This window comes from Salmo salar, chromosome 21 (genome assembly GCF_965601325.2).
Source record: "Salmo salar chromosome 21, fSalSal1, whole genome shotgun sequence".
Classification (NCBI taxonomy): Eukaryota; Metazoa; Chordata; class Actinopteri; order Salmoniformes; family Salmonidae; genus Salmo; species Salmo salar.
In genome coordinates this window covers 14,136,213-14,161,079 of record NC_138311.1, presented here as the reverse complement: position 1 = coordinate 14,161,079, position 24,867 = coordinate 14,136,213, and the positions used below count along the sequence as shown (strand labels likewise).

Here is a 24,867-nt window from a genome sequence, read left to right as displayed (position 1 = left end):
CTTGAGTCAATAAGTATTCAACCTCTTTGTTATGCAAGCCTAAATAAGTTAAGGAGTAAAAATGTGCTTTGCAAGTCAAATAGTAAGTTGCATGGACTAGCTCTGTGTGCAACATTTTGAATGACTACCTCATCTCTGTACCCCACACCTACAATTATCTTTAAGGTCCCTCAGTCAAAGACCAGATTTTCCAATGACTCCAAAAGAAGGACAGCTATTGGTAGATGGGTAAAAAAAAAACTGACATTGAATATCCCCTTGAGCATGGTAAAGTTATTAATTACACTTTGGATGGTGTATCAATACACCCAGTCACTACAAAGATACAGCTGTCCTTCCTAACTCAGTTGCTGGAAAGGAAGGTAACTGCCAATGGTGACTTTAAAACAGTTAGAGTTTAATGGCTGTGAGACACTGTAGTAGTTATTCCACAATACTAACCTAAATGATAGTAAAAAGAAGGAATAACAAATATTCCAAAACATGCATCCTGTTTGCAAATCAACACAACACATCACTGTGTACCACTCTTAATATTTTGAAGCATGGTGGTGGCTGCATCATGTTATGCGTATGCTTGTTATCAGCAATGACTAGGGAGTTTTTTTAGGATCCAAATAAATTGAATACAGCTAAGCACACTAGTTCAGTCTGCTTTCCAACAGACACTTGGAGACAATTCACATTTTAGCAGGACAATAGCCTTGGTCAGGGAGGTGACCAAGAACCCAATGGTCACTGTGACAGAGCTCCAGAGTTCCTCTGTGGATATGGGAGAACCTTCCAGAAGGACAACCATCTCAGCAGCACTCCACCAATCAGGCCTTTATGGTAGTGGCCAGCTGGAAGCCACTCATCAGTAAAAGGCGCATGACAGCCCACTTGGAGTTTCCTAAAACAAACCTAAAGGACTCTGACATTGAGAAACAAGATTCTCTGGTCTGATGAAACCAAGATTGAACTCTTTGGCCTGAATGCCAAGCGTCACATCTGGAGGAAACAAGGCACTGCTCATCACCTGACCAGTACCATCCCTACGGTGAAGCATGGTGGTGTCAGCATCGTGCTGTGGGGATGTTTTTCAGTGGCAGGAACTGGGAGACTAGTCACGATCAAGGGAAAGATGAACAGAGCAAAGTACAGAGATCCTTGATGAAAACCTGCTCCAGAGCAATCAGGACCTCAGACTGGGTACGAAGGTTCACCTTCCAACACGACAACGACCCTAAGCACACAGCCAAGACAACGCAGGAGTGGCTTCGGGACAAGTCTCTGAATCTCTAAAAATAGCTGTGCAGCGACGCTCCCCATCCAACCTGACAGAGCTTGAGAGGATCTGCAGAGAATAATTGGAGAAATTCCCTAAATACAGGTGTGCCAAGCTTGTACCATCATATCCAAGAAGACTTGAGGCTGTAATCACTGCCAAATGTGCTTCAAAGTACTGAGTAAAGGGTCTAAATACTTATGTATATGTGATATTCCAGTTTTTACCAAATGTCTAAAAGCCTGTTTTTGCTTTATCATTATGTGTGTAGATAAGTAATTTCATCAATTTTAAAATAAGGCTGTAACGTAACAAAATGTGGAAAGGTGAAGGGGTCTGAATACTTTTTGAATGCACTGGAGTTGCTTACCAAGATGACATTGAATGTTCCTGAGTGGCCTGGTTACAGTTTTGACTTAAATCGGCTTGAAAATGTATAGCAAGACCTGAGAATGGCTATCTAGCAATGATCAACAACCAATTTGACAGGTGTGCAAAGCTTTTAGAGACTTACCCAGAAAGACTCGCAGCTGTAATCACTGCCAAAGGTACTTCTAAAAAGTATTGACTTCCCTCAACATCGCCCCCAACAGGATCAGGAGAGGAGTGGGCAGGAGGCAGATTGACATCCCGGACGATGTCCTCACCAGGGCCCGACTAGCCCTGCAGCTCAGACTCACGCCACGGCTTGATGGCCCTTTGTGCTCGTTACGAATCCCTTTGGCCCTGCAGTCTAGGGGGATGGAAACGAGACCCGTAACATAACTCATGCAAATTATAATAATGAAAAGGAACAGTGAGAACAAAAACCACAGGCAACCTAAATTTACCGTCAAACACTAATGGTTTATTTCTTTAAACACACGGTAATGGGGTGTGAGAAAAGGGGCTGAGCTGGACCCAAGGAAAGAAACAATAATCCAAAAACACCGCTAAGATAGACTAGCCTATTCCAATAACAGCTAGCTAACTAACCAAAGCTACAGTGGGTGGTCCGCCCAGTTCTAACTAGGGTATTTAGACAACAATTACCTACGGGTAGTGTATGCCCATGGGCGACTTGTCTTGGTACCCCCTTTTCCCACCAACAAACAAACAGTCATGCACCACAACAAAACAATACTCACAGGTACCGGACAAATGTGACATGTAATGGGCAAACAACGAGCGATCTGCATACAAAGAGAGATAGATATAGCGAGAGCTTGAGACACAGAGCTCGGACTCGCAGACAGAGCTCGGACTCGCAGACAGAGCTCGGACTCGCAGACAGAGCTCGGACTCGCAGACAGAGCTCGGACTCGCAGACAGAGCTCGGACTCGCAGAGAGAGAGATTGACTGGGGGTTTTAAACCAAGGGAAAGGGATGTGATAGGGTAATGGAAAAGGAGCAGGTGTCTTCTGATTGATGACTGATTGGGGAATGATGATGGTCACCTGTGAGGAGGAGAAGGAGAGAAAAGAAATACACATACAGGATACACACTACCTGTATCCGTAACAGTGCTTCAAAGCAGCTGTAAAACTTGTTGAGCTGGTTAGGTAGAAGGGGATCACCTGAATCATAGGGGATCTTTTGTTTGTAATTTGTGATCTTCTGAAGACTCCTCCAGACAGACGAGCAGTCGTTAGTGGAGAGTTGTTGTTCTAGCCTCTCCTTGTATGGTCCTTTGGCGGCTTTAATCCCCTTATTCAGATTCTTTCACTACTCTCTAATGGTCCATGTTGCCACTCCTATGCGCCTCTTCCTTGGCAGAGCGTAGGCCTCTCAGCTCTGCATTGAGCCAGGGTTTTTCGTTGTTGAATGTGACAAAAGTACTGGTTGGAATGCAGTTTTCCCCACAGACACCAATGTAAGATGTTACCCTGCCTGTGTAGTCAGGTAAACTCAGCAAAAAAAGAAGTCCCTTTTTCAGGACCCTGTCTTTCAAAGATAATTCGTAAAAATCCAAATAACTTCACAGATCTTCATTGTAAAGGGTTTAAACACTGTTTCCCATGCTTGTTCACTGAACCATAAACAATTAATGAATATGCACCTGTGGAACAGTCATTAAGACACTAACAGTTTACAGACGGTAGGCAATTAAGGTCACAGTTATGAAAGCTTAGGACACTAAAAAGGCCTTTCTACTGACTCTGAAAAACACCAAAAGAAAGATGCCCGGGATCCCTGCTCATCTGCGTGAGGGTGCCTTAGGCATACTGCAATTAGGCATGAGGACTGCAGATGTGGCCAGGACAATAAATTGCAATGTCCGTACTTTGAGACACCTAAGACAGCACTACAGGGAGACAGGATGGACACCTGATCGTCCTTGCAGTGGCAGACCATGTGTAACAACACCTGCACAGGATCAGTACATCCGAACATCACACCTGCGGGACAGGTACAGGATGGCAACAACAACTGCCCGAGTTACACCAGGAACGCACAATCCCTCCATCAGTGCTCAGACTGTCCGCAATAGGCTGAGAGAGGCTGGACTGAGGGCTTGTAGGCCTGTTGTAAGGCAGGTCCTCACCAGACATCACTGGCAACAACGTCGCCTATGTCCACAAACCCACCGTCGCTGGACCAGACAGGACTGGCAAAAAGTGCTCTTCACTGATGAGTCGCGGTTTTGTCTCACCAGGAGTGATGGTCAGATTTGCGTTTATCGTCAAAGGAATGAGCGTTACACCGAGGCCTGTACTCTGGAGCGGGATAGATTTGGAGGTGGAGGGTCCGTCATGGTCACAGTGTGTCACATCATCGGACTGAGCTTGTTGTCATTGCAGGCAATCTCAACGCTGTGCGTTACAGGGAAGACACCCTCCCTCATGTGGTACCCTTCCTGCAGGCTCATCCTGACATGACCCTCCAGCATGACAATGCCACCAGCCATACTGCTCTTTCTGTGCATGATTTCCTGCATGACAGGAATGTCAGTGTTCTGCCATGGCCAGCGAAGAGCCCGGATCTCAATCCCATTGAGCAGGCCTGGGAACTGTTGGATCGGAGGGTGAGGGCTAGGGCCATTCCCCCCAGAAATGTCCGGGAACTTGCAGGTGCCTTGGTGGAATAGTGGGGTAACATCTCACAGCAAGAACTGGCAAATATTGTGCAGTCCATGAGGAGGAGATTGCAGTACTTAATGTAGCTGGTGGCCACACCAGATTCTGACTGTTACTTTTGATTTATTTTGACCCCCCCCCCCCCTTTGTTCAGGGACACATTATTCCATTTCTGTTAGTCACATGTCTGTGGAACTTGTTCAGTTTATGTCTCCGTTGTTGAATATTGTTATGTTCATACAAATATTTACACATGTTAAGTTTGCTGAAAATAAATGGAGTTGACAGTGAGAGGACGTTTTTGTTTTTTGCTGATTTTATGTTGATATTGTCTTCCTTGAAAATGTCCCATTTGGTAGTCTATTTCTTCACTGCTCTCGTACCAGTTCTACCTGTTCATCGTGAAACACCCTTGGCCTGCCTGTGCTCCATCTGGCTGTATGGGGCTCAGTCTGTGCCTTCCCTGAAGCACTGCTCTGTCTTTCTGTGTCCCCAACAGCCACATAGCCCAGATATGCTCCATAACAATCACACAGCTCCTTAACTGCAGTGTCCTAGTTCTCAGTACAGCACCAAGGGCACTTTGTCTGTATGCAACACAACCTGTCCTTATTTATCCAATATAGGATTTGATATACAGACGTTTTTTCAGAAGTGTTACTTGGTGACTTAGAGAGGGAGTAGTACTAGGAAAGGACTTATTTTCAGGGCGTAACATGGCAATTAACATAATGAAACCTGGCTGTCTTTCCTCAGTAGCATAAGAAGTAATAATTTTGGTGCTCATATCTGCTTGTCAAGAATGTGCCCGCACATGACTTTTGACAGCCATTCCCACCCATGAAGCCTATTTGAACTACTGGTAGACTGAGTGCAGTTAAAGTCAAAAACGTGATTTTACTGTGTTTTATATACACTACCAGTCCAACATTTTAGAACACCTAATTCAAGGGTTTTTCTTTATTTGTACTATTTTCTACATTTTAGAATAATAGTTGAGACATCAGAGTGTGCAAAGCTGTCATCAAGGCAAAGGGGGGCTAGTTGAAGAATCGCAAATAAAATATATTTTGATTTGTTTAACACTTTTTTTTGGTTACTACATGATTCCATGTGTGTTATTTCATAGTTTTGATGTCTTCACTATTATTCTACAATGTAGAAAATAGTAAAAATAAAGAAAAGGCCTTGAAGGTGTAGGTGTTCTAAAACTTTTGACCGGTAGTGTATATTTCCACTCTAGTATGTGGTTGAAATAATACTATGACATTTCTTTAAATTATGTTAATGCTCTTTTAGTGCAAGGGCTGTTTGAAAAGACCACCTGAAATGTCAGCCTGTTTTGGTGGGATGGAGTTTTGGCCTGCCTGGTGACAGTCACCAATAAGAAAGGGCGTTCCAAACTCTCTGCCAATAACAGCTCATTTTCAGTCTTCCCCTGCCCACATACACCCCTCCCAGACAGTCCTAGCAAAATTCTTGTTTGAGAAATTGTCCTTTGCTAAGAAGCTATTTTTGTTTCTTTTTGACCATTTTAATTGAAAACAATCACAGTAAGGTATTTAATTTCAACCCAGAAAGGATTTGATATTGAGATAAAAATGGCTGCATTTGACCTTTTTAAGATTGAGTATATAAACAATCTGAGTGTTGTCTTTTATGTTTGCTAGTACCATACAAATAGGGATGGTGGTGCATTTGTCAAAGTGACCTATTACGTTAACTTTTTCACTCTAACCCAAACTGCTCTCTGTGAATCAGAGGTAGTGAGTGAGTGCCTGGGAGTGTAGGGTGCGCCTGCCCTGTTCCCTCCTTCCTCCCTGTCCGTCCCTCCCCTCAGTGGAGGCAAGTGGAACAGGCTGAACTTGAAGTAGCTAGTCACTGGTTGACTGGACTGCAGTAAGGGTGCATGTTGCATCTGTCTCCCCTCTCTCCCTATCATTCGTCTCCCGGAGCCATGAGCTTCCTTTAGCTGGCCAGGATGAAAAGTGGGAGGCATTGTTGTTCCTGTTGTGGTTGGATTCTTGCTAAGTGTAGCTGCTGCGGTTACAAAGTGACAGGTGCGTACCTTACTACTTACTGACTGAAGTACAACTCAAAAGGTAAGTAACATCCCTGACTGATGTACAGATAAAAGCATAGCTTAACAATATGGAAGATCTTTCCGTGAGAAGCTCAGCTGTGAGAAAACACAAACCTATCAGAATCTGTTCTCCAATCGTAACCCTGACAGGAGCCCGATGCGTGTTTTCGGGCTCCTGCCACAAGTCCGTGGTTTAGAATGGAGATCCTGAATATTGTTAAGCAATGCTTTTATCTGGACATCAGTCAGAGATGTGACTTACCATTTGAATTGTATTTGCTACCAACATCTGTGAGAGAATGCTTGTATCTGACTTTCCGTACTGTAGCTGGTTGACACTATTAGACGTCTCTCCTGTTTAATATTGCATGGCATTACCATGCCAGTGTTTACTTGTTTGTGGATATTTCAGGGATTTATTGTGTAGAATCTTAGTGGGACGACGCAGCACTCTGTCACTGGCGTTCAAACAGGAATCTTTCCTCCTCGTCTATTCCCTTTCTTTTCCTTTTGCTGCCGTTTTTCACTAAGGCTCGGTGTCTTCTTGCTGTGGAGAGTGCACAGAGGCGAAGTTTGTCTCTAGCGCATTTTTTTAATGTGACCGGAGCTACTCACTCAAACATTCGTGAGAGAAAGCTTGCGTCTGACTTCACATCCTTCATAGTAGCTGGCTGACAGCCTGAAAAATCTCTCCCCGTTTTTAATATATTGCATTTGCATTCCTCTAGTGTTTACTTGTCTGCTGATGTTTTAAGGCTTGGTGCTGTAGAGTGGACAGAGACAAAGGGCCCCTCTGCTGCGCACTAATGTGACCTTAAGTACTCGCTCATTATATATTAACTCCGGCAGCATCTCTTGGCTATGAACAATAAGAGAGAGAGAGAGCTGCTGCAATGGTGAACACTCAATGTGAGCTGCACTGGCGCCAACAGCTATTGTATGCTGCTGTATCATTACGCTGTCTCCATGCAAGAGGATGCAGAGATTCACAGGGATGGGGATGAAGCCGTTGTCAACAATACGTTATTTTCTGGAGCAGCACAGTAGGCTCCCATTCATATACATTGAACGCGTTACTAAGAATTGCATAACATGTGAGGTGTTCTTACAAATGTCATGGATTTTCATTTTCAACATTCCTGTTATGGTACGTCTCTCAAGAATGTGGGATAATATACGTGGAAGTCATATTTTTCAATTCTCTAATCTAGATTATTTTTGAGGGTAGATAGTAACACCACTGGTGTCTTTGAAGACCAAATTAGCCACGAATCTTCTTTCATGTGAAGCGTTACAGCATGTTTCTTTGAAGTTGACTCTTAGGGGGAACTTTAGGGAGGGCTGTCTGAATGTGGATGGGATGGCTCTCTCCTTTTAATTGTTGCCCTGCGAGTTAACTAACAGGAATGTTTTCCTCTTTGCATCCAATGTCTGGGTTATTGCTGCTCTTGTTGTTGTTGTTGTTTTTACATCCTTTAGGGGTTCACCTTTTGCTCGTTCAGCAAATGGGCACCGACATGCTGATAATGTAACCCACACTTAGGAGGTAGCTAGCAGAGAGATTTGAAAACTCTTCGGATATGCGTGGAATGTGAGCGTTCCACTATGTAAGAATGCCACAAAGTGTGTGACACTGATGGACTGATGAGGAAATAAAACCTGTCTGTGAATAGAAATTCCCCAACTCTGGCGTAGTACCCGTAACACCCGGTTAGGAAAAGCAGGACCTTCAGTTTCACGCAAAGCAAGGAATTCAACTTTCTGTTTACTGGAAGTCAGATGACATGACAAGTGAAGAAGAGTAGTCGCAGAGTAGACACAAAAAATACCTCACGGAGAAACAACTGCTAAGTTTCTGCTGATTTATTCCATTGCTGACAGGGCGTCTCAGTCGCAGGATACGTCCCAATTGGCACCCTATGTAGTGCCCTACTATTGAAGACAGCCCTATGGGCCCTGGTCAAAAGTAGTGCACCACATAGGCAATAGAGTGTCATCAGTTTAGCCTTTTTAAAAGGCCATTTGGGATGAAGTTTCCAGAAGATAAGATGCGGTTGTGGCAGGTAGAATAGCACATGCAAGTTACGGGAATGTTCTGTGAACAGTTGTACTTCGATAATTAGCCGTATGGTGACTAAAAGCTGTAGAGGATTCTCTGGCTAATTCAACTCCTTCCTGACCACACACTGCTCATAGCCCCAGAGATTCTCTTCAATTTATTTCATGTATATTAATGAATACGTCCACCTGTGGGACATTCCATACTGTACACGTCTTTAAATGTGGGCATACTGTACTAAGAACCTGTGTTACTGCATATTTTACACCAGATATCAGGACAGGTAGTCACAAAAACAAACTATTAGATAAGACATGAGGATGTCATGGAGGAGTTTGTGTGTAGACTAGAGCAGTACACTGTCAGCCGTTGTTCTCATGTGCAGTGAGAATGGGGAATTAGGTGTATTGAGAGTGATAGCAGCCAGAAGGCTGTGTTGTTGAGTTGTGGCCAGAAGCAATGGAGCCCCTGAGAGGGTGACAAGATGCCTCATTCGGAGTGCTGATCTAGGATCAGCTCCCCCCAGTCCATGTAATCTTATTCATTGTGATCTAAAAGGCTAATCTGATCCTAAATCAGACATTGGATACGTACTGCCCCTGAGGTGCTCTCCTCCTCTTCCACCACCTCTTTCTCCTCCATGCCCCTCCAGCCCTGTGCACTGAGGTGAAGACTGGCCTGCCTGCCTGCTTCACACTCAAGCGGGTTGCTAGGGGACCGTGGATCCTCAACAGAAAACTTCCCAGGCATTTTTACCGCTCACATGTTCCAGCTGCCGGCCTGCTCCAATACATGTGTCCATGTTTTCCCCAGTCTATTGTCAACCCTGGCTCAATTAGAAATCACTTCAAGTCTTTGTGATACAGCATGCCGGTGAAGAAACTCTTTCTGGCTATTGTTGGGAAAATGGTTATATCTCAGCTTTTTCTCTTTTGTGCATTCTGAAGCTGAGACTACTTAATTGACTCGCGGGTCATTCCACCTCAAAAAGCACAAGAAAGAGGATTTTGACCGCCACCATCTCAGATGATTCTGAAATTGTTTCTGTTAGAAACATTTAAGATTAGCATTCCTGCAACCTTATTTTGTTGTAATATAATTTGATAACTGCGCAATGAAGCTAAATGATTGCACCCAAATAGGCAGTTTAAATTTATGGGATTCATATAATATTCAATAACTATAGTACCTAACATCCAATTTGGACCAAACTTCTTTCTAACCCCACACCAATCCCACCCCAAAAACGAGTATATAGTATCAGTTCCCTATGTCTGATGGAGTATGGAGCTGCGGCTCAGAGTATTGTTTCTTCATGTTATGTAATGTATTACCAGTGAATTTGGTAAAGTCTTTTCCCCTGTTCAGAGAAATGTGTCATTGAAATTGTCCCATCCTACATCCTGCTATTACCAGGTTCTGACCACTAGATGGTGCTGTTTCGTGTTTAAAAGAAATCTAATCAAATTTTATTTGTCACATACACATGGTTAGCAGATGTTAATGCAAGTGTAGCGAAATGCTTGTGCTTCTAGTCTCGATCATGCAGTAATATCTAACAAGTAATCTAACCTAACAATTTCACAACAACTACCTTATACACACAAGTGTAAAGGAATGAATAAGAATATGTACATAAAAATATATGAATGAGCGATGGCTGAACGGCATAGGCAAATGCAGTAGATGGTATAGAGTACAGTATATACATATGAGATGAGTAATGTAGGGTATGTAAAGATTATATAAAGTGGCATTGTTTAAAGTGACTAGTGATACATTTATTACATTAATTGTTTATTAATAAAGTGGCTAGAGATTAGTCAGTATGTTGGCAGCAGCCACTCAATGTTAGTGATGACTGTTTAACAGTCTGATGGCCTTGAGATAGAAGTTGTTTTTCAGTCTCTCGGTCCCCGCTTTGATACACCTGTACTGACCTCGCCTTCTGGATGATAGCGGGGTGAACAGGCAGTGGCTCGGGTGGTTTTTGTCATTGAGGATCTTTTTGGCCTTCCTGTGACATCGGGTGGTGTAGGTGTCCTGGAGGGCAGGTAGTTTTCCCCCGGTGATGCGTTGTGTAGACGTCACTACCCTCTGGAGAGCCTTACGGTTGTGGGCGGAGCAGCTGCCCTACCAGGCGGTGATACAACCCGACAGGTTGCTCTCGATTGTGCATCTGTAAAGGTTTGTGAGTGTTTTTGGTGACGAGCCGAATTTCTTCAGCCTCCTGAGGTTGAAGAGGCGCTGCTGAGCCTTCTTCACCACACTGTCTGTGTGGGTGGACCATTTCAGTTTGTCCGTGATGTGTACGCCGAGGAACTTACAACTTTCCACCTTCTCTACTACTGTCCCGTCGATGTGGATAGGGGGCTGCTCCCTCTGCTGTTTCCTGAAGTCCACGATCATCTCCTTTGTTTTGTTGACATTGAGTGTGAGGTTATTTTCCTGACACCACACTCCGAGGGCCCTCCCCCCTCCCAATGTTAAAGGTATAGTTCACCCAAATTACAAAATTACATGTTGGTTTCCTTACCCTTAATTTTGTGATTTGGGGGATCTATGCCTTTAACATTGGGGGTTGGGAATACATTTTCCTCCCAAAAAAATGATCACCTCATAGTAGGAACAACACCATCTAGTGGTCAGAACCTTGTAATATCAGGATATAGGATGGGCCAAACCTAACAATTTCAATGACTAATTTCTCTGAACAGCGGGAAAAAAAACATCACCAAATCCTCTGAGAATACATTACATGGGATTAAGAAACAATACTCGGAGCTGCAGCTCCATAGTACTTGTCAGACATAGAGAACTGATACTGTGTACTCATTGTTATGGTGGGATTGGCGTGGGGTGGGGGGCTTTTGTCAATTTCTTTTGATTCCTCATGTCTTGCTCATTGTTAGAAAAAAGTTTGGTCCAAATCGGATGTCGGGCACTATTTACTGAATATTCTATGAATCCTATAAATTAAAATGGTCAATTTGGGTACAATGCATTATCATTCATTTCTCAGAGAATCAAATTATATTTCAACAAAATAATGTTGCAGGAATGCTAATCTCATCTGTTTCTAACTACAGAGAGGATTTCAGAACAATCTGAGATGGTGGGTGTCATGGCTTGCTGAAACGACATGGAATGACTCTCAAGGTCATTCCACAGGTTGCCATTGTGTGAGACTGGTTCTATATCACATAACTTAATCACTGTTGGTGACACAGAAATATGATACTATGTTTCCTCTATGGGATAATACCTTACACAAGCATTTTAAACAGTCAGACAGTTTAACTGGAGCAGTGGTCCCAAAGCATAAAAACCGTCCAACAATATAGTTATAACAAAACATTTTGATGGGTCTTAAACTAAATTCACCATCAGAGCAGGTCAAAGAAACATGTACAAACCTTTTGATTTCATGTTGAGGAGTCCTATTTTATCAACATAATATAACCCTGATGTTTGTTTTAACTCCAATATCTCGTTGTGCAATATTTATATAGGGTTGGAAATAATATACCCCCTTTGTGGTAAGAAGGGATTATTCTTAGTGGCTTTCTCTAGTGAAATCAAAAGGTGTGTGTGATCGAAAGTGCTGATTCTGCGAAAGCACTAGGTAGCAGTGAGACAGCCGAGTGAGGAATGAGAATATCTCTCTCTTAGTGCGGCCATTAAGCGGTCGAGGTGGGAAATGAAGGCCCTTAAGAGGACCACGTGATACCAAGGCACCCTATTCCCTATATGGTGCACCACTTTTGATCAGAGCCCTATGATCTTCCATATGGGCCCTGGTCAAAAGTATTGCTCTATAAAGGAGAATAGGGTGCCTTTTTGGGACACCGCCCTCGTGTACAAAGAGCAGGGCCTATTGGCCGGCCAAGGGAGCCACTATTTTTGTAGCACGTGCCCATGAGAGCGCCTGCTGTCGTCAGCAAGCCTCAGTGTTACGCTCTGCTCTCCGAAGTGCTTTTCAAGCAGGCAATCATGTGTGGCGTCACAAGGCCAGCTCAACAAGCCACTGTCCAGTCACAGTGAGATTGTTACCACAGACAGCCTGCAGCGAATGTTTCCAAATCTGCGTCTCAAATGGCACCCTATTCCCTACATAGTCTACTACTTTTGACCTGGGCTCTGGTCTAAAGTAGTGCACTATATAGGGACTATGCTGCCATTTACTATGTAGGGAATTAGGCTGCCATTTGGGAAGCAACCCAAATATCTTTGAAGTGGAGTAGAAACACTCATGTATGGCGGTTATTGAACAGAGGAGGCCTAGCCTGGAGCACTATGCTCCATAGCAGCTATGCAGGTCATAGCTGTAAGTGTACACACGTGTCCCATGCAGCCAAGTGTTGGAGTGCTCTCTCTCTCTCTCTCAGACAAAGGCCCATGGAGAAGGCCTGTCTGAAAAGCAGTGTTCATGTTATCAAAGAGCCATTTCATCAGTTGACTCCACATGGAGAGGAGGGGCTGTGGGTCACCTCAGTTAAAGGAATATTTCAGGATTTTGGTAAATTAATTCCCTTTATCAACTGTACTTTCCCAGAGCCAGGTGAACTTGTGGATACCAAGTCAAATTCTTCGGAAACAACAGTGAAATGCTTACTTACGGGTACTTTGCCAACAATGCAGAGTTAAAGATATATCTTTTTTTAAATTATAAAAAGTTAAGAGGTAGTATGCTTGCTGTACCCAAAGACTTTCAGACTTTGTGCTAAGCTAGTTAGCATTGGCTTGCAAACCGACCACTAACTTCCTTCGTACTGGACGCAGATACATAAAAATGTTATCTACGAGTTCATCTGACTCTGGGGATGTAGATAAATGGTCTCATTGCCAAAGTCCCGAACTATCCCTTTAAAAGGCCTATTCCTTCAGACTGCCCTTCTTTCTCTCTCCTCCTCTCCCCCCCTCTCTCTTTCGGCCCTGTTGTTGACTGTCCCCACAGGGAGAGATTGTGGCTGGGACTATGATATGGCTGTGATACCCCTATGGGCTGCTGAGCTAATCTACTTAATAATATCTAACTACAGGCTTTGTCCACATGATTCTCCAGAAGCTCACTTCCCCATAATGAGTCACCTAGCACAGAAGCAACAAGTCAGCAGCAACACAGGCTACGCTATCCCACTCTGCAATTTCCTGTCAATACAGGGCATTCGGAAAGTATTCAGACCCGTTGACTTTTTCCACATTTTCTTACGTTACAGCCTTATTCTAAAATGGATTAAATAAAACAAATCCTCATAAATCTACACACAATACCCCATAATGACAAATCGAAAACAGGTTTATCAAAAGTTTGGCAGAAAACAGAAATACTTTATTTACATAAGTATTCATACCCTTTGCTATGAGACTCAATTGAGGTCAGGTGCATCCTGTTTCCATTGATCATCCTTGAGATGTTTATACAACTTGATTGGAGTCCACCTGTGGTAAATTCAATTGATTGGACATGATTTGGAAATACACACACCCATCTATATAAGGTCCCACAATTGACAGTGCATGTCAGAGCAAAAACCAAGCCATGAGGTCGAAGGAATTGTCTGTAGAGTTCCGAGACAGGATTGTGTCGAGGCACAGATCTGGGGAAGGGTACCAAACATTTCTGCAGCATTGAAAGGTCCCCAAGAACACAGTGGCCTCCATCATTCTTAAATGGAAGAAGTTTGGAACCACCAAGACTCTTCCTAGAGCTGGCCGTCCGGCCAAACTGAGCAATCGGAGGAGAAGGGCCTTGGTCAGGGAGGTGACCAAGAACCCGATGGTCACTCTGAAAGAGCTCCAGAGTTCCTCTGTGGAGATGGGAGAACCTTCCAGAAGGACAACCATCTCTGCAGCACTCCACCAATCAGGCCTTTATGGTAGAGTGGCCAGACGGAAGCCACTCCTCAGTAAAATGCACGTGACAGCCCGCTTGGAGTTTGCCAAAAGGCACCTAAAGTACAGACCATGAGGAACAACATTCTCTGGTCTGATGAAACCAAGATTGAACTATTTGGCCTGAATGCCAAGCGTCACGTCTGGAGGAAACCTGGCACCATTCCTACGGTGTGAAGCATGGTGGTGGCAGCATCGTGCTGTGGGTATATTTTTCAGCGGCAGGGACTGGGAGACTAGTCAGGATCAAGGGAAAGATGAACAGAGCAAAGTACAGAGAGATCCTTGATGAAAACCTGCTTCAGAGCAATCAGGACTTCAGACTGGGGCGAAGATTCACCTTCCACAGGACAACAGCCAAGACAACGCAGGAGTGGCTTCAGGACAAGTCTCTGAATGTCCTTGAGTGGCCCAGCCAGAGCCCAGACTTGAACCTGATTGGAGAGCCCTGAAAATAGCTGTGCAGCGACGCTCCCCATCCAACCTGACAGAGCTTGAGAGGATCATGCGGAGAAGAATGGGAGAAACTCCCCAAATACAGCTGTGCCAAGCTTGTAGCGTCATACCCAAGAAGACTCGAGGCTGTAATCACAGAGTAAAAGGTCTGAATACTTATATAAATGTAAATGTGATGTGTTTTTGCTTTGTCATTATGGGGTATTGTCTGTAGAAAGCAATTTCATCCATTTTAGAATAAGGCTGTAAAATAACAAAATATGGAAAAAGTCAAGTGGTCTGAATGCTTTCTGAAGGCACTGAATGTGTTCCAAATCTACAATTGCTCGCGGGCGCGAGAAGTGTTATTCTCTTTTGTTTGCCACAATAGGATTGACTGGAGCAGCACATATCTCCCTATCCGGCTGATAACAACATCCTGGGTCTTTTCAACAGCATGGACAGACTTGTGTGTTGGTTGACCTGGCTGGCCTGGTCAACAGCAGGCCCACCTCCACAGCACAAACATATCTCCCCTTTTTTCTCAATGGCTTGGCCAAATGTTTCCTTTAGTATCAAGCTATGTTTTATCTCAGGGGATGGATGTTCTCTCTGCTTTTGTGGTTAGTAATACTGACGATACTTCAGGATTGTGTTCATTTGGGAGAAAATGTAAAAAAAATTGTGTTCTGTTGCTAAATGTTTTGTTATGGTGTACCCTACTGAACTTCGCTTTTGACTTTTGACTGCATGGTGGTGGACCGGAAGGAGTTTGACAAATACCTAATTCAGGAGCTTTTGCTCTAATCACTCTCTGGCGCCAGTCTGGATCTATGTGAGGACCTCTGCTCTCTTTTGGGTCTATGTATCCTTCCATAGAGGAATTTTGTAACAGAGTGCAGAGGCAAATGTCCTCACCCTGTAGACCAGAGCTAGTCTGGATCCAACAGCACATACAGTTCCTTCAGAAAGTGTTCAACCCCTTGACCTTTTCCACATTTTTTGTTGTGTTTCTTCCTGAATTTTAAATCGATTCAATTGAGATTTTGTCTCACTAATCTACACCCGATATCCCATTATGTCAAAGTGGAGTTTTGTTTTGATAAATTATTACAAATTAATCAAAAATGAAAAACTGAAATGTCTTGAGTCAATAAGTGTTCAACCCCTTTTATGGCAAGCCTAAAAAAGTTCAGGAGTAAAAATGTGCTTAACAAATCACATAATAAGTTGCATGGACACACCCTGTGTGCAATAATAGTGGTTAACATGATTTTTGAATGTGGCAAAGAAATGTACTTTTTTGTCTTGAATACAAAGCATTATGCTTGGGGCAAACACAGCACACCACTGAGTAGCACTCTATATTTTCAAGTGTGGTGGTGGCTGCATCATGTTATGGGTATGCTTGTCATCGGCAAGGACTAGGGAGTTTTTTGGGATTAAAAAAAAACGGAATAGAGCTAAGCACAGGCAAAATCCTTGAAGAAACCCTGGTTCAGTCTGCTTTCCAACAGACACTGGAAGGCAAATTCACCATTCAGCAGGACAGTAACCTAAAACACAAGGCCAAATCTACACTGGAGTTGCTAACCAAGATGACATTGAATGTTCCTGAGTGATCGAGTTACAGTTTTGACTTGAATTGGCTTTGAAATCTAATGCAAGACTTGAAAGTGGCTGTCTAGCAATGGTACATTTCTGAGAAATGTCTGAATTTTTCTTCCCCTTTGACATTAGAGTATTTTGTGTAGATTCTTGACAATAAATAACAATTGAAGCCATTTTAATCCGACTTTGTAACGCAATAAAATGTGGAAAAATACTAGGGGGTTGAATATTTTCCGAAGGCACTGTATGTCTTAAACTTGGTTAAATAGTTAGTAATAGCTTAAACTAGTCCACCTTTTAGCCATTATGACGCAAGCTGCAGTTTATTAGCATAAAAGTAAGAAAAGCAACTGTCCAGTAAACGTTTCCACTATCTTTTTACTGGCTTAAAACAAACATGAGCATCAAATATTTACAGAGAAAAGTGCATAATTATCAGCTAACACACTGGAAATATATCTTGGGGGAAAAAATAACATTTTTCATAGGCCCTGTTTGTAGAAATAATATCTATGGTCAAAAGGAGGTGTGTTGTGTTCTGAAACCGAGGCTTGAAATGAGCTGAACACACACTGTGCGACTTGCATTTCTATACAGTATTAGGCTACATTGAGTATTGTTGGTATACACATGGCTGCATTCCTACACTGTATTACATTGGGCAATGTTAATAAACAAATGACTGTGTACTGTTCATCCTATGCTTTTGGGAAGGTTGGTATTTCTTAGTGGACGTCAGACTGCGAGGGATAACTAAGGGATAGTTAGTACAGGAAGCGTGCACTTTGTATGGACAGAGTCTGCATCCAACATGGCACCATTTTTCCTATGTAGTGCTCTACTTTGGCCAGGGCCCATAGGGCTCTGGTCAAAAGTAGTACACTATAGGGAATAGGATGCCAATTGGGACGCACACAAAGCCAACGAGAGAGAGCCGGTGTGTGACTCAGAGGCATATTTGGGTACTATAAAGGTATGACAGAATGTTGTCAGGGTGGAATTCTGAAGTCTAAAATGCTGTTTGTCTTGTCTTGTTCCAGAGAACTACTCGGTCAGTGGGCCCGAGGGAGCGAAGACCGAGTCGGTGGCCAGCCTGCAGCCCCAGGCATCCCAGAGCTCCATCCACTCAAGCTCTCCGGGACCGAAGCGCTCGGGGAACACCCTGAAGAAGTGGCTGACCAGCCCTGTGCGCCGCCTCAGCCACGGCAGCAGCATCAAGAAGTTACCCAACAAGCACAAGAAGAGGGATGGCCGCAAGAGCATCGACCTGGGGCCGCCCGAGAGCGCCCTGCATGGCGAGAGCGTAGACGAGGTAACGAGTGTCCTGACTCCTCTCCACCAGCATCTCTCTCTCTCTAGCTTTCTTTCTTTCCCTCCCCCCTCTTTCTCCTCTCCACAGCATCTCTCGCTCTCTCTTTCCACCTCTCTCACAGGATGAGAGCGCAGACGAGGTAACAATCACCGTCTCTTCTGCGTTCTCTTCAGCCTCCTCTCTCTCTTTCCACTCTCTCGATCCAGCGTGTCTCTGTACATACAGTAATTGGTTTCTAAGGGACATGTCCATCACGCTTATGGTGGACTTGTGCTTCTTTCAGGCTCTTTTAGTTTTACAAAGGTTTAAGTGAATGGATCGAATTTGGAAGTACAGCTCCGGTAACACCAGTTTAACCCATTGTTATCCAAACCAATGGGATTCTCCTCTAGATCCGACTGTTGAACTTCTCCTGAACCTGTAGGAAAAGGTTCATTACAAGGATTGCTTATCTAAAGCGTTCAAAATCTCGTGACCCTCCCATGTAGGGAGGAGCAGATTCCCAAGGATACAGTATGCGCTGTTTTCTTATGACATCCTAGCCCAATTACCATGGGGCAATTCTACAGGGTGCATAGGCAATGTTGGTTTAATCACAAGTCATGAACAATGGGCATCATAGTGTAAATTGGAGCCTTCAAGCAATTTTAGTTTTAATTTACGGATAGCAGCACAATGTTGTGATGTACTATAACCACTGCTGCATGTAAATGTTTTAGATGCCTCCCAGAAGGATAGAAAAGTGAGAGAAATGCGTAATAATCACCATATGTTATTAGAGAGCTGCAGTATAATTACACAGTACCTTGAAAAGTAGATTCCTTGTTCTTAAAATAAATTAAAAAAGCCTAAAGGAATGGTCACAGAAGTGTCCCACGTGGGACTGTGATTAGGGCCTCGTCCCTAATGGCACCCTATTCTCTCTCTTTGTGCGGTGCACTATAATAGGGAATAGGGTGCCATTTGGGACGCACCCCAGGCTCGAAGTGACTTCCTACTGGGTGGCTGTGTGGCTCCCAGTGTGATTCTGAGACAGAGAGGCACTGTGGTGGAGCAGGGCACCCCAGTGAACCCCGGGACAATGGCCCACATTAACTCATCCTGCTCCCCCCCCTGACTCGACCCTTTCTATCTCTACAGAGGGGCAGAAAGGAGGGCCCCCTGTCCAAGTCCTCCTCTGGAATGCAGAGCGGAGGAGAGGAGGAGCCCGAGGACGACTCTCACACCCCCCTGCCGCCCCCCATGGAGATCATCAAGGACCCCTCGTCCCAGGAGGAGAAGGTATGACACGACACCCTCTCTCTCTGACACCGTAGTACCTCTTCTACCCGAGCTCACGCTGGAGTAACTTCTAGATGCGTCCAAAATGGCACCCTGTTATGCTCTGGTCAAAAGTATTGCACTATGTAGGGAATAGGGTGCCCTTTGGAACCCAGCCTTAGCAACAACAATAAAATATAACCATTTTTTTTTTTTTAAAGGAATATCTTCCCTTTGGTTAATCGACTTCAAGCACCTTATTGGTCGCAGAAAATCTGTTATGTCATTCAGCACAGGCTCATAAGATGTGTCCACCTGCAGCCCCCTCCCCTCTGCTGTCTATATGTACAGTACAACACAATGCCACAAACTACCAGATGTGTCTACAGCGGAGTCTGTGTCTGCTGTGCCCTGATCAATGTGAGGCTTTATGTGCACTAGCTTGGTTTACAGCTGGAAGAGCTGCTGCACTGTGTTTGACCTAACTAACACACTGTTGCACTGTGTCACTTTCACTCTCTCACTTGACTCTATATACATGATCACACCACGCTGTCTGTGTCCCGAATGGCATCCTATTCCCTTTGTAGTGCACTGCTTTTGACCAAGGCCTCTGGTCAAAACCAGTGCACTATAATTTGGGACGCATACTTTGGCACTAAATTGTCTCTGGCCTACTACTTACTGATGTGGCTCGTGTATAATTCCAATAGCACCTCACATTTCTCCACTAAAGCTTGCCTTTTGTAGCTGCTCAAAGGTCCTGACTAATAACTACCTTTGTCTCCCTGTCCCTGTTGCCTTTCTCCTCCTCCCTGCTACTAACACTCCCTTCCTCCCAAACCGTGCCTTACAGTCCTCCGCATTGCATACTGCGCGTCAGGGCTCCGCCGATGTCCCCAGCGCTGCGGATCTTGTCAGTGCAATAGAAAAGTTGGTCCAAACTAAGATGGTAAGTGCTAAGGTGAATGCAATACAAAATGGCATTGAGCAATTTCTACACTGTCTTTGCACACTGCTAATAGTCGGTGACAATCTCTTAACCATCTCTAAACTAACCCTCTGTTTCTCTTGATGTCATCTACTCACTCCAACTTCCGCTTCTCAAAGGCCACTAACCAACCATGTCATGCTGACTGGGAGCCACCATTTTGAGATGCACATCAGATGTTCATGTTATCATGCAGGACAGTTAACACATAGCTTCCTCTCTCAATGTGGTTGATAGAACAGAGGCCGCGTCTCAAATAGCACCCTATTCCCTGTCTAGTGCACAACTTTTGACCAGGGCCCAGAGGGCATAGAGAATAGGGTGCCATTTGGGACTCAGGTTCTCTGGCCACAAACAGATAAGATAAAATAGATTAGGTCGTATGGCGTCAGGTGAGAGATCGTGTGATACGTTTCCGAGTAGCTAATGCACAGTAGCTTCCTTGTGAAGGTTCGTAAAATTATTATTTAAAAAAATGTTGACCCCTTTTTCTCCCCAATTTCGTGGTATCCAATTGGTAGTTACAGTCTTGTCTCATCGCTGCAGCTCCCGTACGGACTCGGGAGAAGCAAAGGTCCTCCGAAACACAACCCGACCAAGCCGCGCACTGCTTCTTGACACAATGCCCACTTAACCCGGAAGCCAGCTGCACAAATGTGTCAGAGGAAACACCGTATACCTGGCAACCGTGTCAGTGTGCACTACGCCTGGCCCACCACAGGACATCCCTGCTGGCCAAACCCTCCCGTAACCCAGACGACGCTGGGTCAATTGTGCGCCGTCCCATGGGTCTCCCGGTCACCGCCGGCTGCGACAGAGCCTGGACTCGAACCCAGAATCTCTAGTGGCACAGCTAGCACTGCGACGCAGTGCCTTAGACCACTGCGCCACTCGGGAGGCCAAATGTTCGTTCATTTGACAATGTTTTGATCAACTCTCTTTCAGCTTTGTGCACGTGGAGCCATTTCCAAAATAGCACAATACAATCGAACACTGTTTTTGAGATGCATAGACTTATTATGTAGCTCATTAAAGCAGAGTGATCTCCTCATCAGTTCCCTCTCCCTGAGTCACAGCAGTGGACTGTGTGACTATAACCTCTGACCTCTGAGCCCTGGCTTCATATCCTCTCTCTCTTCTCCCTTGTCAGAATCTGGAGCCAGGTGCCTATCCCAGCTTCACCAATTTGACTCCTCCAGAACAGACCAGCCCAGCCCTGCCCAGGAACCCTGAGCTGGAGCAGAAGGCCAAAGCTCTGCGCGGACGCATGTATGAGACATGTAGCTAAACCTCTGGCTGACTCCCAATTCCCAAAGTGTGCATTTGCGCACTCCCCATCATGGATTTAACAATGGTGGAAACTCCCTCCAGCCAGTGATTACACCAATGCAATGGTTTTAAGTCCATGAAGGGGAGTGTTCAAGTGCACAAGTTGGAGAATGTGGCACACAAACAAGGGCCCTTCCCTCTCTTGACACTCCCAAGTTAAAGTCCCTTTGTTTGTAGCATTACTGTATTTAGAGGTGGTTCATTCTGCAGAGAAATGCTGCCTCCTGTGTGTATTCAGGTCACTTGTCCTTTTCCTCAGGTTTGTCCTCAATGAGCTCGTACAGACGGAGAAGGACTATGTCAAGGATTTGGGGATTGTAGTGGAGGTGAGTTGAGAACAATCTCGTCCTAGCAGGGGACTATTCAGCCTCAAAAGTGCGGAAGGAGCGTGAGAGAGAGGCAACAGTGGTGTCCTAGTAACAGTGGAGAATGTGACCAGTCACTGCTCCAGTTTTACAAGTCATAAATCTCCAAGGTATGCGTCCCAAATGGCACCCCATTCCCTATTTAGTGCACTACATTTGACCAGAGCCCTGTGGGCCACTGTATAGGGATTAGGGTGCCATTTGGGACGCATCCAATTGTTTGGTGTTGGAATAGCAGCCAGGCTGTGTCCTTGTTGTTGTCCTATTTGCATTGTGTCCTTTGGTATTTATGTCAAAGTCACAGAGAAGCCCCCTGACTTATGACCATATTTATGTACAGTTCAGAAAACATCATTTGAGTATGGTTTTGTCTTACATAGTGAGATAAGGGCATAGGGGTTTTCTCACGTCCAGGGCTGTGTCCCAAATGACAACACATTCCCTATATAGTGCACTATAGGCCCTGGTCAAATGTAGTGCACTAATAATGGAATATGGTGCCGTTTGGGATGCAGTCCATGAATTCAATCATATGTAGTAATCCTGTTCTCTTTTTCCACCACATGATAGTTTTACACTGCTGGTTATTGTCGAACTCTCATGTTTCCCTTGACGAGTCATATCAAGTCCACGACCTAAATTCGGTCAGATTATTTATTTTTTTCCCTTGTAGGAGTTCATGAAGAAGATGGAGGAGAAGGGAGTCCCTGAAGATATGAAAGGAAAAGACAAAATGGTTTTTGGGAATATTCACCAGATCTACGACTGGCACAGAGAGTAAGTCGTTTTCCAATCTGCTGATTGTGTCTGTGTGCAAAATGCCACCCTATTCCCTACGTAGTGCACTACTTTTGACCACAATGGGAATCTGTTGCTATCAATTGATCAAATCACTTTTTGTAAAGGAGAATATGTGTAATTCAATTGAGGGTTCATATAAATTATCATAACATAACATAACATATTTGGTAGTTGAATAACATTTGGGGAAATCGGATCTAGACTTTATTTTCCTTATTTATTATTATTATCATTAATTATCCTGCCGAAAAGATTTCATGAGTATTGTTAAGCTATGTCGAATTGCACGAAATGAGCTTCAAAACAACATTTTATCAATTTTCCTAGTTCCCTCAAATTAAACAAAGTCAAGCTGGTGTTGTATTTAATATAGGCCATCTCAGTAAGAAATCATAAAAAAATGTAAAGGGAGGGGGGGGGATTTTTCAAATGTGAAAAAGGTAGTGCTGGGGATAAATGTTGGGAACCCCTGGTAGAAGACCAAACTTAGGCATGTAGTAAAATATCCCACTATTTTGGCTTATCTCATAACCATACACAGGGATTGAGAGAATGTTTCCTCCCACAGTTTTTTTGTCGGTGAGCTGGAGAAATGTCTTGAAGACAACGAGCACCTTCCTGAGCTTTTCATCAAACATGTACGTGACTTGTGTCCCATTTGTTGTTCGGGTGAGATGATGGGTGTTGTAGAACTTCAAGTTAGACACATTTAACAACCATGGGTGACGACCAAAACATTTAACAACCATAGGCGACTTACTGAGGTGTAAAAGTATTATTCAGACATTTTCAACCATAGAACTGGAAAATAAATATAGTAATACTGTGGTTCCTTTTGTAAAGGAGAGGCGACTACATATGTATGTGGTTTACTGCCAGAACAAACCCAAGTCTGAATTTATCGTCGCTGAGTACGACACATTTTTCGAGGTGAGCTGTACCACACTTCTGAGAATTATTGAGCAGTCTGAGGACGGCTTTGCATGAAATATATATTTTTTTGCATAATAAATAAGCCAAATCCTATTTGCATCTAATTCTACTTTAGGGCCTACAGCAAGAGATCAGTTCAAGACTGGGCATAAGTGACTTTCTCATAAAGCCAATTCAGAGAATTACCAAGTATCAGCTACTTCTAAAGGTAAGGCTAACATTCTCAACTCCAGCCTACAAGGAACCCTGTAATATGCAAGTCTTAGATATACTCGATTTACACCAAACGTTCCATTATTTTTATTGATGCCCTATTAATTACTTAACTCTTTTTATTTGTATCTTTCTTCAGGACTTCTTGAAGTATAGTTCCAAAGCAGGACTAGATTGCCAAGAGTTGGAGGTAACAGAAACAATTTGCGATTGAAGCTATACAGTATGTGTTGTTTAGGGTTTCCCAAAATACTTGTTTTTTTTCTGAAATCCCATTTGGAAGATTCATGAAATCTGTAGGGAAAAATTCCGAAATCTTCCTGATTCCAGGAAACTTTCAACCAGGATTTCCGGAAAGCTTAGGCTTTTTGGGACTGTTACTGGGATTTTGTAACCTTAGTTGTTGTTTTGTGTATCCATCATCATGGCTATATCTACTTCAATGCTCACACCATTCTTAATGTGTTTTACAGAAAGCAGTTGGTTTAATGTCCCAGGTCCCCAAGCTGTGCAATGACATGATGAATCTTGGCAGACTACAAGGCTATGAGGTACTGTACATTTTCATGTATTTATTTATTTAGCCAGGATATTCCACTCAGTAGCAATTGCCACTGTTTCCCAGGGAGTCAATAAAGGCGTATACATTAAATAGAAAACAGCACGGTATGATGTGATTTGTTATTTCATACGTGTACAGGAAGTTAGCGCTGTGATTTTAGGATTGTTTCGATCCATGCTCGGCTTGTGAACAATTAGAAAAATGTACTAATGAAGCCGTATTATCAGTTTTATTGGACGTCTTAACTAAAACGGGTCAGGGCTTAGTCTGTTTGTTCCTCCACAGCCATAGTGAAAGTCACTTCAACGACACTCAAGACTAAATGAAATCGCTGACCTCTAAGATAAGCAAAGAGTTGCCTTGCCTGCTGTAACAGTGGGGAGATTAAAGCACTGTTTGACAATGGCCTGGGCTACGTCCCAAATGGCACCCTATTCCCTATATAGTGCACTACTTTTGACCAGAGCCCTACGGGTGCCGTTTGAGACGCAACCCTGGTCTCAGACCAAGCGCAAGTGTCTGCTGTTAGCTTTATGTCCTGGTGAGGAGAGAAGGGGCTGATGGACCGTGTAATACCCCTGTGTTGACAGACAGACTGGGGGAAGGCCGACTCCGCTTTATTCTCCAGTGTTGATAGACGTCGAGTCAAATCAAATCAAACTTTATTTGTCACATGCGCCGAATACAACAAGTG

At 43.9% G+C, this 24,867-nt stretch overlaps 1 protein-coding gene across 2 annotated transcripts in view; it reads left to right on the top strand.

Moving 5' to 3' along the window:
* The window catches only part of LOC106581831 (kalirin), a 292,220-nt gene that overhangs the window by 235,650 nt on the left and 31,703 nt on the right, over window positions 1-24,867 (top strand). Inside the window, exons 35-45 of one of the 2 annotated variants that reach the window (XM_014164228.3) lie at window positions 17,448-17,719; window positions 18,860-19,000; window positions 19,836-19,931; window positions 21,121-21,239; window positions 21,559-21,625; window positions 22,338-22,441; window positions 23,034-23,103; window positions 23,309-23,395; window positions 23,514-23,606; window positions 23,751-23,801; window positions 24,085-24,162. In XM_014164228.3, the coding sequence (XP_014019703.1) occupies window positions 17,448-17,719; window positions 18,860-19,000; window positions 19,836-19,931; window positions 21,121-21,239; window positions 21,559-21,625; window positions 22,338-22,441; window positions 23,034-23,103; window positions 23,309-23,395; window positions 23,514-23,606; window positions 23,751-23,801; window positions 24,085-24,162 (1,178 nt within the window). The remainder of the gene's footprint in view (window positions 1-17,447; window positions 17,720-18,859; window positions 19,001-19,835; window positions 19,932-21,120; window positions 21,240-21,558; window positions 21,626-22,337; window positions 22,442-23,033; window positions 23,104-23,308; window positions 23,396-23,513; window positions 23,607-23,750; window positions 23,802-24,084; window positions 24,163-24,867) is intronic. The other variant, XM_014164230.3, reaches the window with a different exon arrangement.